Source organism: Cricetulus griseus, chromosome X (assembly GCF_003668045.3).
Source record: "Cricetulus griseus strain 17A/GY chromosome X, alternate assembly CriGri-PICRH-1.0, whole genome shotgun sequence".
NCBI lineage: Eukaryota > Metazoa > Chordata > Mammalia > Rodentia > Cricetidae > Cricetulus > Cricetulus griseus.
Window position 1 is genome coordinate 92,861,011 of NC_048604.1, and position 12,704 is coordinate 92,873,714.

General features: G+C 38.2%; 1 protein-coding gene across 1 annotated transcript in view; it reads left to right on the forward strand.

Moving 5' to 3' along the window:
* The first annotated feature begins 576 nt into the window (after positions 1–576).
* Smpx (small muscle protein X-linked) overlaps positions 577–12,704 on the forward strand; it is a 36,151-nt gene continuing 24,023 nt past the window's right edge. The window contains exon 1 of the mRNA XM_035449752.1: positions 577–615. Coding sequence (XP_035305643.1) covers positions 577–615 — 39 coding nt within the window. The remainder of the gene's footprint in view (positions 616–12,704) is intronic.

The following is a 12,704-nucleotide window of genomic DNA, read 5'->3' on the forward strand; positions in this document are numbered from 1 at the left end:
ATGGTTAGGTGGGATACCTCTGAAGATTAAACAGCTCAGCTCTTCGGAGAGTCTCCCAGGTCTCTGGGAGAAGAGATATATGTACAGAGCCATCTTTGGGTATTTTACTGAGAAGAGTTGCCCCTGGTGAACTGAATAGCTGCTCTGCCAACAGTGAGTACAGATCAAAAGTTCAGTTTCAAGCTGAGAGCCTCTGAGGCTGAACAAAGGTGTTTTATTCCCACCACCTCTTCGGTTTGCTGCTCTTGGCAGAAGGTCAAGAGGGCAGGCAAAGAGATGATAGGGCCTTTCAAGTTTCTGATCACCTATCATTTGCATCAGGGGCAAGGCATCTCAGTATATCTTCTCCTGAATGATTTATCGAGGTGCTCTAGTGTTCCCTCTCCCTGAGGCATTGGGAAGGAGCGTCTCCAAGTAACTGAAGAAACTGAGACTGAAAGAATATATGGCCAGTGAAAGGGGCGACTGCCCAGTCGAATCATGAGTTAAAATTCTCATTTATCAAGACCTAGAATCTGAAGGCTGCCACCTCTAACAGTGTCTTGTTTGTTTTTTTAGAGTTAAGGCCTCGTGAATATGTCGAAACAGCCAGTATCCAACGTTAGAACCATCCAGGTAAGTAGGTATATTTGTGTTTTACCAACAACTCTGTGACTTCTAGTCTGATTCTTTAGTAAGTCATACCAACTGCAATTGTTGATATGACTTACTCTAACTGATTATTAACTTTAAGAAGAAAAGACAGTTCCTAAAGACTTAGGAGGCAGACTTGAGAAAGGGCTGTAAAACTGACAGGGTATAACTGAGAGCCAAAGCTACTTTTGATTGCTCGGAATCGTAAGGCAATCAGAGTTTATAAATGAGAATTACAGCCTACAAAAGGTGCTAAATTCAAAAGAACCTATTCTGTCCTTTATGATGAACCAAAGAGAGGCTCCAGAAGGCTCCAAAAGAACAATGCATAGGAAACACTACTTAATCTGATTTGATCAGTATATCTGGAATACATGCATTAAAATATACTACTAAATATATACTGTTCCCCATAAGGATATATAGCTATTACAGGCTAATTAAAATATAGCATGTTTGTCCATACAGGATTTTTATATGTCCATTGATAGAGAATAGAACATTCAGTTTTCATTTTTATAATAAACGGATACATGGATATGGCAATAGGTCACAGTTTGCACAACTCATTTGTTTCAAATATATCTTTTTACAAGGAGGTTTAGCTCAGCACTAGAGCACACAAATAGTATGTGTAAAGATCTGAATTCAATTCCTAGCACTGATAAAATAAAATAAATCTCTCTTTATACAATGACTTAAGTCAACTGTTCTTCCAAAGCCTTGTGAGTTCAAGTTCATAGGTTATTAATTTTCCTCATGCTATTCCAACAAACTCTTTGGTTGCTTAAACTGACTTACGTGTCATCCACGAAGAGGAGACAGAGAAAAAGGCATTTTGAAATGTAGATACAATATGAAAATAACTTTCAGTATTGTTTTTTACCCAAGACTTAATCTGTTGTTTCTTTTGAGGGCTCCAAGTTTGACTATCAAATAGTTCCCAGCCCGAGATTCTGGGCACAATACTTTACTGTCAAATTCTGTTTTCCTTTTGTCAGCACAGAATCTAGCTGTGCTTTCTCTGAAGAAATTTCTTCCATTTCTGGACTTTTCTGAATGCTGCAGGACATGCAGTGGCTCTCAAGTACTGCACCAAACACAGCATAAACACAATCATAAATGGCCGATGGAGCTTTGGAGTGGTCTGTGAACATTTGGCCAGGCTATGAACATGCCATTGAAGGTTTGAGAAATCCTAGTATATACAGCAGTGGGAAAGGGTGCTGGAGAGACAGAGCTTCACTTGTCATGACTAATGCATACTCTTAAATTGATGGAGTTCTTAAGTGGCAGGATGGATGGATACCAGTCTCTGGAAACCTGTCACTGAGCAAGTTCAAGGAGGGGGCCTATGTATTTGGCAAGGATTCCCTTCCACATGTCAACATTCAGCATTCTGGTATCTCCATCTGGTGAGTCTCTGATATATGCTGACAATGGCAGTGGGCATTATATTGCTGCCTGTGCCTGTGAACCTTGAGCCTTTGAATCTTCTCTTTTACATGGTATTCAAATAGTAGCATGGACTCTGAAACAGACTGCAGTCCAGAATCCATCTTGTGCTGGTGCAGAAACATGGAAAAGGACTTCCTGCTGTTTTAACCTCTCTGGACCTCCATTTCCAAACCTGTGAAATGGAGGTAATAGTAGTTCTGTTTAGGAATTAGCAAATGAGACCCCCAAAATAGCATAGTAAGCTATCATTGGAGACCAGCCATTATTCTATTTATGACCACAAGGGTAGTTTGTATCAGAGTTGTGATTGCTGCACTCCAAGCTCTTGAAGTGCTAAACAGAAATTTTCCTTTTTATTTTTTAAAACACTACCAAGCTGTTTTTTCATCCCTTCCTTTTAAAGCTGAAAGCCTATTGATTTTTCTTCCTTAGTGCCCTGTGGCTAATACAAATCTCCACTGAAAATTCACTAGCATTTTATTTACTAAATTTGACCTTGATGTATTTTAAGGTCTGCAATATTTAAAAAGCCACTATTGACCATTCTCAATAGCTGTTATTATGTTGCATTACAAAAAAAATCCATCCACTTTACCAACAAGGGCAATCAGTGTTTCCTTATGGATGTGGTGTTGTCTCTTTCAATATATTTGATGTTTCACTGAAAAACCTATTTAATGCACTTTCAAATGAAATATTATTTGTTGTGGCTAAATAGTGTCAGCACTATCTGATATTTTCCGATCATCCTTACATGAACCTTAAACAGGGTACACTAAACAAAATATGAAAGTTCATACAGAATGGTTCATAGTAAGGGCATTAGATTATAATTTTCTCTGGAGCTAACCCAAAATCCGATGAGAGAACAATCTGTGTAAATAACATTGGATGCTCTTAAATGGCCTAATCAACACACTTTAGTCACTTTAATTTTTAAAAAAGACGTTATTTTTATGTGTGTGGTTGTTTTGCCTGTATGTATGTTTGTGCACCACATGTGCCTGGTACCCAGTGCCCACAGAAGCCTGAAGAGGTGAGTATTGGGAATGGAACCTGGGTCTTCTGAATAAGCAACCAGTGCTCTGAGCCTCTGACCCATCTTTCTAGTCCACAATTACTTGTTTTCATTAGACTCTTATCTCCAATTCTATTCAACTGACATTTTCGGGGAGCATAGTATGTGCCATTAGTAGGGAATAAAACAATGAATTGATACCGCATCTCTGTACTAGATAAACTCATAGCTTGCAGTATTTAATAACTACATGACTTTGGGCAAGTAGTTATCCTCTTTGTTCTCCATCTTTTGTTTATCTGTTAATGAAATGAGTAGCATGACATGTTTCATAGTGTTTCTGCAAGTATGAAATGAATTTAATACATGTAGATGGTAGGCCAGTGCCAGAATGATAGTAATCACTTAATAAATGGCTGTTACCACCCATCAATCAGTCATCATCACTATGTATTTTAATCAGTTACCAAAGTGTATGCCTTAGAATACCCTAACTTTCACAGGATATTGTTAATTTGGTTAAATTTCCATAAGTGGCTGGGCAGTGGTGGCACATGCCTTTAATCTCAGCACTCAGGGAGTAAGAGGGAGGGGGAATCTCTGTGCATTTAAGGACAGCCTGGTCTACAGAGTGAGTTCCAGGGCAGCCAGGGGTACACAGAGACACCATATCTCAAAAAATCAAACCAAACCAACCAACCAACCAACCAAACAAGCAAATAATAAAGGAGTTTCCATAACTGTTTGGGAAACTTTTTCAGAGTCCATTACTTCTTAACAGCATCTTATTCTTCTCTGGAAGACTGTGTTCTTCAAGCATTTTGGACTTTTCAATGAGCAGTCTTGCAGAATAGTGATTTGTAGTATAAATTTCTAACAGCTTAGTTTTATATCTCTATTTTATCTGGATTGAGTAAACTGAGCCACTTTCAACTACTTCTCATAGGCAGGCAATTTTAAGAGTGTACCAGAAAATATGGAAGTCAAATCTCTCTGGCTTTAAGCATCCTTAGTTTACTTTTCTGTAAAAATTGGGGCAAACATTACTATGTAAATGAATAAACTAGATAGTTTATGACAAATCCCTGGTTTCTAGAACACACACCCTTTGAAAAATGAGTCTTCTCCCTGTGCAAAGCAAGGAACTCCATTTCCCCATGCCAGAGTAACAGGGAGGTTAGACTTAGGATCATCCTTACAGAATGTAGGTAGCTGTCTTTCATGTTTGCTAAAGATGGCCTTTGAACTGTAAGGGGAGTCTATGTCTACCATTATTCCCTGTCACATTGTATCAGCCAAGAGCATAAAAACATTCTGAAGGAGCCAGTTTAAGCTGTTTGTAAAGTTCCGTATCAGATGCCGACAAAACATTTTCTAGAAAGGACCAGATAGACAGTAAATATGTTAGTCTTTGAATTGTTTGATCTGCTTCAATGATCATCTCTGCTATTATTCCCTGAAGCAATCACAGGGCCATAAATGGAAGAATGTGTCTGTTTCTCAATGGCTTGTTTAAAATGTAAACTTTAGGTGGTGGGTTCCATTTGTCCCATGGATTGCAAATTGACAATCTCATTGTTGATTATAATGTAGCTGCAACCAAGGCAACATCAGCACACTCTGTACACTGAGTCTGTTCCCTTCAGCTGAAGGGATGTGACATGACAGGTGGCAGGAAAGTTAAAACTGCTAAGAAATCTAATGCCATCAGCCATCTGTGCAGTGGCTTTCTCTGATGAGACCAAGTGATACCAGCCCTTGGTTGCATCTTAATGGCCCTCCAGAACACACCATTTTGGGACTCTCCACAGACCTCAGCTCACCAGAACCAGCCATCTCTGGGTTGACATAAAACTATTCTTCTGATATTTGTCCTCTCCATTGAGATCTACCAATCTCATGACAGACTAGAAAAAAGGCTTATGCTCTAGTTGTGGTTGTTATCCATGATTTTACTAGATTGGTCCTCATGATTTGCAAATAGAAGATGTTGTGTCAAATGACTTTTAAGACCCTGGCAAGATTCTTCTTCTTTTTTGTTACTTTGCTCATTTTTTCCTTTTTTAAACATTGTTTTTATTTTCTTTATTAGAAAGAAAATTATTTTACATGTCAATCCCATGACAGGGTGTAAGGTGGTATCTCAGAATTGTGTTGATTTGCATTTCCCTGATGGCTAAGGATGTTGAACACTTTCTTATGTGTATCTCGGCCACTTTAGATTCCTTCATTGAAAATTGTCTATTTAGTTCTGTACCACACTTTTTCATTGGCTTATTTAGTGTTTTAGAGACTAGATTCTTGAGTTCTTTGTAAAATTGGAGATTAGCCTTCTGTCAGAGGTGGGCATGGTGAATATCTTTTCCCAGTGTTTGGACTGTCGTTGTGTCTTGCTGACTGTGTCCTTTGCCTTTTCAGTTTAAGGAGGTCCCATTTACTAATTGTGGATCTCAGTGTGTGTGCTACTGGTGTTATATTCAGGAAGTGGTCTAGTGTACCAATTTGTTCAAGGGTATTTCTTACTTTCTCTTTGAATAAGTTCAGTGTGGCTGGGTTTATGATGAAGTCTTTGATCAATTTGGACTTAAGTTTTGTGTATGGCGATAGACATGGATCTATATGCAGTCTTCTACCTGCCAGCATCTTGCTGTGCCAGAACCGTTTGTTGAAGATGCTACCCTTTTTCCTTTGTATAGATTTAGCATCTTTGTCGAAAAACAGGTGTTCATAGGTGTGTGGGTTAAAATCAGGATTTTCAATTCTATTCCATTGGTCTATCTGTCTATTTTTGTGCCAATACCAAGCTGTTTTCAGGACTATTGCTCTATAATAGAGCTTGAAATCATGGATGGAGATGCCTCCAGAAGTTCTTTTATTGTACAGGGTTGTTTTGGCTTTCCTGGGTCTTTTGTTTCTCCATATAAAGTTGAGAATTGTTTTTTCAAGTTCTGTGAAGAATTGTGCTGGGAATTTGATAGGGATCTTATTGAATCTGTAGATTGCTTTTGGCAAGATTGCCATTTTTATTATGTTGATCCTACCTTTTCAAGAACATGGAAGATCCTTCCATTTTCTGGTTTCTTCTTTAATATCTTTCTTTAAGCACTCAAAATTCATATAATACAGGCCGTTTACTTTTTTGGTTAGTGTTACCCCAAGGTATCTTATGTTGTTTGTGGCAATTGTAAAGGGTTATGTTTCTCTCATTTCTTTCTCTGCACATTTATCATCCATGTATAGTAGGGCTACTGATTTTTTTGAGTTAATCTTGTATCCTGCCACTTTGCTGAAGGTGTTTATCAGCTGTAAGAGTTCCTTGGTAGAGCTTTTTGGCTCACTTATATAGACTATCATATCATCTGCAAACACTGAAAGCTTGACTTCGTCCTTTCCAATTTGTATCCCCTTGATCTCCTTTTGTTGTCTTATTGCTCCAGCTTGAAATTCAAGCACAATAATGAAGAGACATGGAGGGAGTGGACAGTCTTATCTTGTTCCTAATTTTAGAGGAATAGCTTTGAGTTTAGCTCCACTTAGTTTGATGTTGGCTGTTGGCTTACTGTGTATATATTTTTTATTATATTCAGGTACGTTCCTGTTATTCCTGATCTCTTCCGGACCTTTATCAAGAAGGGTTGTTGGATTTTGTCAAAGGCTTTATCCGCATCTAGTGAGATGATCATGTAGTTTCTCTTCTTCAGTTGGTTTACATGGTGGATTACATTGATAGAATTTGGAATGTTGATCCAACCCTGCATCTCGGGGATGAAGCCTACATGATCATGGTGGATGATTTTTCTGATATGTTATTGGATTCGGTTTGCCAGTATTTTATTGGGTAATTTTGCATCTATGTTCACGAGGGATATGGGTGTGTAGTTGTCTCTTATAGGGTCACCCTTGTTTAATACTTTGTCTGGCAGTGTGGATTGTAGGCTGGTAATCCTTTACTCTAGATCTAAAATCCACATATGAGTGAGTACATATCATGTTTGTCTTTTTGTGATTGGGTTACCTCGCTCAGAATGGTTTCTCCTAGTCCCATCCATTTTCCTGCAAATTTCAAGATTCCATTGCTTTGTTTTCCACTGAATAGTACTCCATTCTATAAATGTACCACATTTTCTCTATCCATTTTTCTGTAAAGGGAAATCTAGGTTGCCTCAGTTTCTGGCTATTACAAATAGTGCTGTTATGAACATCGTTTAACAGATGACCGTGTTGTATGAATGTGCTTCTTTTGGGATGGCTAGGAATGGAATTGTTGGATCTTGTGGTAGTCTGATTCCCATATACTTGAGGAGTCGCCATAATGATTTCAAAAGTGGCTGTACAAGTTGGTACTCCCCCCAGCAGTGGAGGAGTATTCCCCTTTCTCCACATCCTCTCCAGCATAAACTGTCATTGGTGTTTTTGATTTTAGCCATTCTGACAGGAGTAAGATGGTATCTCAGAGTTGTTTTGATTTGCATTTCCCTGATGGCTAAGGATGTTGAACACTTTCTTATGTGTCTTTCATCCATTTTAGATTCCTCTATTGAGAATTGTCTATTTAGTCCTGTACCACACTTTTTAATTGGATTGTTTGGTGTTTTGGAGTCTAGCTTCTTGAGTGTTTTGTATATTTTGGAGATCAACCCTCTGTCAGATGTGGGGTTGGTGAATATCTTTTCCCAGTCTGTGGGCTGTCGTTTTGTCCTGCTGACTGTGTCCTTTGCCTTACAGAAGCTTCTCAGTTTCAAGAGGTCCCACTTATTAATTTTGGATTTCAGTGTGTGTGCTACATGTGTTATGTTCAGAAAGCGGTCTGCTGTACCAATTCGTTCAAGGGTATTTCCTACTTTCTCTTCTAATAAGTTCAGTGTGGCTGGGTTTATGTTGAGGTCTTTGATCCATTTGGACTTAAGTTTTGTGTATGGGGGTAGACAGGGATCAATCTGCAGTCTTCTACCTGCCACCGTCTTGTTGTGCCAGAACCATTTGTTGAAGATGCTATCCTTTTTCCATTGTATAGATTTAGCATCTTTGTCAAAAATCAGGTCTTCATAGGTGTGTGGGTTAAAATCCGGATTTTCAATTTGTTTCCATTCTTCTATCTGTCTATTTTGTGCCAATACCAAGCTGTTTTCTGGACTACAGCTCTATAATAGAGCTTGAAATCAGGGATGGTGATGCCTCCAGAAGTTCTTTTATTGTACAGGGTTGTTTTGGCTTTCCTGGGTCTTTTGTTTCTCCATATTAAGTTGAGAATTCTTTTTTCAACTTCTGTCAAGAATTGTGTTGGGATTTTGATGGTGATTGTATTGAATCTGTAGATTGCTTTTGGAAAGATTGCCACTTTCACTATGTTGATCCTACCTTTTCAAGAACATGGAAGATCCTTCCAATTTCTGTTATCTTCTTTAATATCATTTTTTAAGGACTCAAAATTCTTACAATATAGGTCATTCCCTTTTTTTGTTAGTGTTACCCCTAGGTATTTTATGTTGTTTGCGGCAATTGTAAAAGGTGATATTTCTCTCATTTCTTTCTCTGCACATTTATCATCCATGTATAGTAGGGCTACTGACTTTTTTAGTTAATCTTGTATCCTGCCACTTTGCTAAATGTGTTTATCAGCTGTAGGAGTTCCCTGGTAGAGCTTTGTGGTTCACTTATGTAGAATATCATATCATCTGCAAACACTGAAAGCTTGACTTCTTCCTTTCCAATTTGTATCCCCTTGATCTCCTTTTGTTGTCTTATTGCTCCAGCTAGAAATTCAAGGACAATAATGAAGAGATATGGAGGGAGTGGACAGTCTTGTCTTGTTCCAGTTTCTAGAGTAATAGCTTTGAGTTTCTCTCCACCTAGTTTGATGTTGGCTGTGGCTTACTGTTTATTGTTTTTATTATGTTCGTGTATGTTCCTGTTATTCCTGTTCTCTCCAGTACCTTTATCATGAAGGGTTGTTGGATTTTGTCAAAGGCTTTATCAGCATCTAGTGAGATGATCATGTGGTTTTTCTTCTTCACTTGGTTTATATGGTGGATTACATTGATAGATTTTGGAATGTTATCCAACCCTGCATCCTGGGCATGAAGCCTACTTGATCATGGTGGATGATTTTTCCGATATGTTCTTGGATTCAGTTTGTCAGTATTTTATGAGTATTTTTGCATCTATGTTCACTAGGGATAAGGGTGTGTAGTACTGTTTCTGAGTTGTGTCTTTGTGTGTTTATGGTACAAATGTTATTGTAGCCTTGTAAAAATAGTTTGGCAATGAACCTCCTGTTTCTAAAGTGTGGAAAAATTTGAGGAGTATTTTTTTTTCCATTTTTTTTATTTGAGTTAGAAACAAGATTGATTTACTTGACAATATCTGTTCCCTTCTCCCTCCTTTCCTTCCCTACCACCCCCTCAACTAAAACCATACCTATCCATATCCTTTCTTATATTCTCAACCTGACTCCAACTTTCTGTTCCCGCATGACCTCTGCATTCTTCCTCTTCTTCCCTTCTCTTTCTTGTTGCTCCCTTCCCCCTCTTCCAATGTTCTCAATTTGCTCAGGGGATCATGACTCTTTCCCCTTCTTCAGGGAACATGTTTGTCTCTTATCTGGTCCTGCTTGCTTACTACTTTTTCTGGCACTGTGGATTGTAGGGTGGTAATCCTTTACTCTATGTCTTAAATCCACATATGAGTGAGTACATATCATGTTTGGCTTTTTGTTATTGGGTAGGTTGGCTCAGAATGTTTTCTCCTAGTTCCATCCATTTTCCTGCAAATTTCAAGATTCCCTTGTTTTTATTTCCCGCTGATTAGGACTCCATTGTGTAAATGTGCCACATTTTCTCTATCCATTCTTTGGTAGAGGGGCTTCTAGGTTGCTCTCAGTTTCTGGCTATTACAAATAGTGCTGCTATGAACATCGATAAACAGATGACCTTGTTGTATGAATGTGCTTCTTTTGGGTATATGCCCATGAGTTGAATTACTGGATCTTGTGGTAGACTGATTCCCATTCTCTTGATGAGTCGCCATACTGATTTCCAAAGTGGTTGTTTAGTTGGCACTCCACCAGCAGTGAAGTGTTCCCCTTTCTCCACATCCTCTCCAGCATAAACTGTGATTGGTGTTTTTGATTTTAGTCATTCTGACAGGAATAAGATGGTATCTCAGATTTGTTTTGATTTGCATTTCCCTGATGTCTAAGGATGTTGAACCCTTTCTTTTTTATGCTTTTCTCCTGATATATTTTTATTTTGTTGATATTATCTTTTGATGCACAACTATAAAAGACTTTTAATGTGCACTTTTACGATTAGTCCCTGCATGTCTCCCTCCCTCCCTTATCTCTCTTCTTCCTCACTAAATCCTTCTAAATCTCATCTTCCTGTCTCTGCCATCTTCTTTCCCACCTCTCCATCCATACTGCCCATGTAGTGTGTCTTTTGTATAAAATTCTCATTTATTTCTCCTGATACATACAATTGCCCTCTAAAACTTCCTGTTTTTCTTTAAAGCCTCATTTCTTTCATAGTTTTCCCCATTGGTCTTAAAGCTTGCAGTGAACACAGTAATACAAGTCATTATCAATCACTGAGCTTGCATAGTTTGTAAAAGTATTGGTTGAACACTTTCTTATGTCTTTCTGCCATTGCAGATGCCTCTATTGAGCATTGTCTATTTAGTCTGTACCCCAATTTTTAAGTGGAATGTTTGGTGTTTTGGAGTCTAGCTTCTTGTGTTCTTTGTATATTTTTGAGATCAGCCCTCTGTTACATGTGTGTTTCGTGAATATCTTTTCCCAGTCCGTGGGCTGTCATTTTGTCTTGCTGACTGTGTCCTTTGCCTTACAGAAGCTTCTCAGTTTTAGGAGGTCCCATTTATTAATTGTGGATCTCAGTGTGTGTGCTATTGCTGTTATGTTCAGGAAATGTTCTACTGTACCAATTTGTTCAAGGGTATTTCCTACTTTCTCTTCTAATACTTTAAATGTGGCTGGGTTTATGTTGAGGTCTTTGATCCATTTTGACGTAAATTTTGTGTATGGCGATAGACATGGATCTATCTGCAGTCTTCTACATGCCAGCATCTTGTTGTGCCAGCACCGTTTGTTGAAGATGCTATCCTTTTTCATTGTATAGATTTAGCATCTTTGTTAAAAATCAGGTCTTCATAGGTGTGTGGGTTAAAATCCAGATTTTCAATTCGATTCCATTTTTCTACCTGTCTATTTTTGTGCCAATACCAAGCTGTTTTCAGGACTATAGCTCTGTAGTAGAGCTTGAAGTCAGGGATGGTGATGCGTCCAGAAATTCTTCTATTGTAGAGTTGTTTTGTCTATCCTGGGTCTTTTGTTTCTCCATATAAAGTTGAGAATTGTTCTTTCAAGGTCTGTGAAGAATTGTGTTGGGATTTTGATGGGGATTGCATTGAATCTGTAGATTGCTTTTGGCAAGATTGCCATTTTTACTATGTTGATCCTACCTATCCAAGAACATGGGAGATCTTTCCATTTTCTGGTATCTTCTTTAATTTCTTTCTTTAGAAACTCAAAATTCTTACGGGACAGGTCTTTCACTTTTTTGGTTAGTGTTACCCCAAGGTATTTTATGTTGTTTGTGGCAATTGTAAAGGGTGATGTTTCTGTGATTTCTTTCTTCTCTAATGTGTCATCAGTATATAGTAGGGGTACAGAATTTTTTGAGTTAATCTTGTATCCTGCCACTTTGCTGAAGGTGTTTATCAGCTGTAGGAGTTCCCTGGTAGAGTTTTTCATATCATCTGCAACTAGTGAGTGTTTGACTTCTTCCTTTCAGATTTGTATTCCCTTGATCTCCAATGACCCTTTTGTTGTCTTATTGCTGTAGCTAGAACTTCAAGGACAATATTGAAGAGGTATGGAGAGAGTGGACAGCCTTGTCTTGTCCCTGATTTTAGAGGAATTGCATTGAGCTTCTCTCCATTTAATTTGATGTTGGCTGTTGTCTTGCTGTATATTGATTTTATTTTGTTGAGGTATGTCCCTGTTATCCCTGATTTCTCCAAGACCTTATTCATGAAGGGGTGTTGGATTTTGTCAAAGGCTTTTTCAGCGTCTAGTGAGATGATCATGAGTTTTTTTTTTTAACTCTGTCTGTTTATATGGTGGATTCCATTGATGGATTTTCATAACTTGAACCATCCTTGCATCCCTGGGGTGAAGCCTACTTGATTGTGGTGGATGATTTCTCTGATGTGTTCTTGGATTGGATTTGCTAGTATTTTATTGAGAATTTTTGCATCAGTGTTCACAAGGGAAATTGGTCTGTAGTTCTTCTTTCTTAGTTGTGTCTTTGTGTGGCATGGTATCAAGGTTATTGAAGCCTCATAGTAAGAGTTTGGCAATGACCCTTCTCTTTCTGTTGTTTGGAATTCTTTGCGGAGAATTGGTATTAGCTGTACCTTGAATTTCTGGTAGAATTCTGCCCTGAAGCCATGTGGCCCTGGGCTTTTTTTTTTTTGCTTGGGAGACTTTTGATGGCCGCTTTTAAGTTGCTTTTCTGTTCTTCATTAAATTTTGGTAAGTGATATCTGTCCAGAAAATTGTATTTCCTTTTAATTTTCC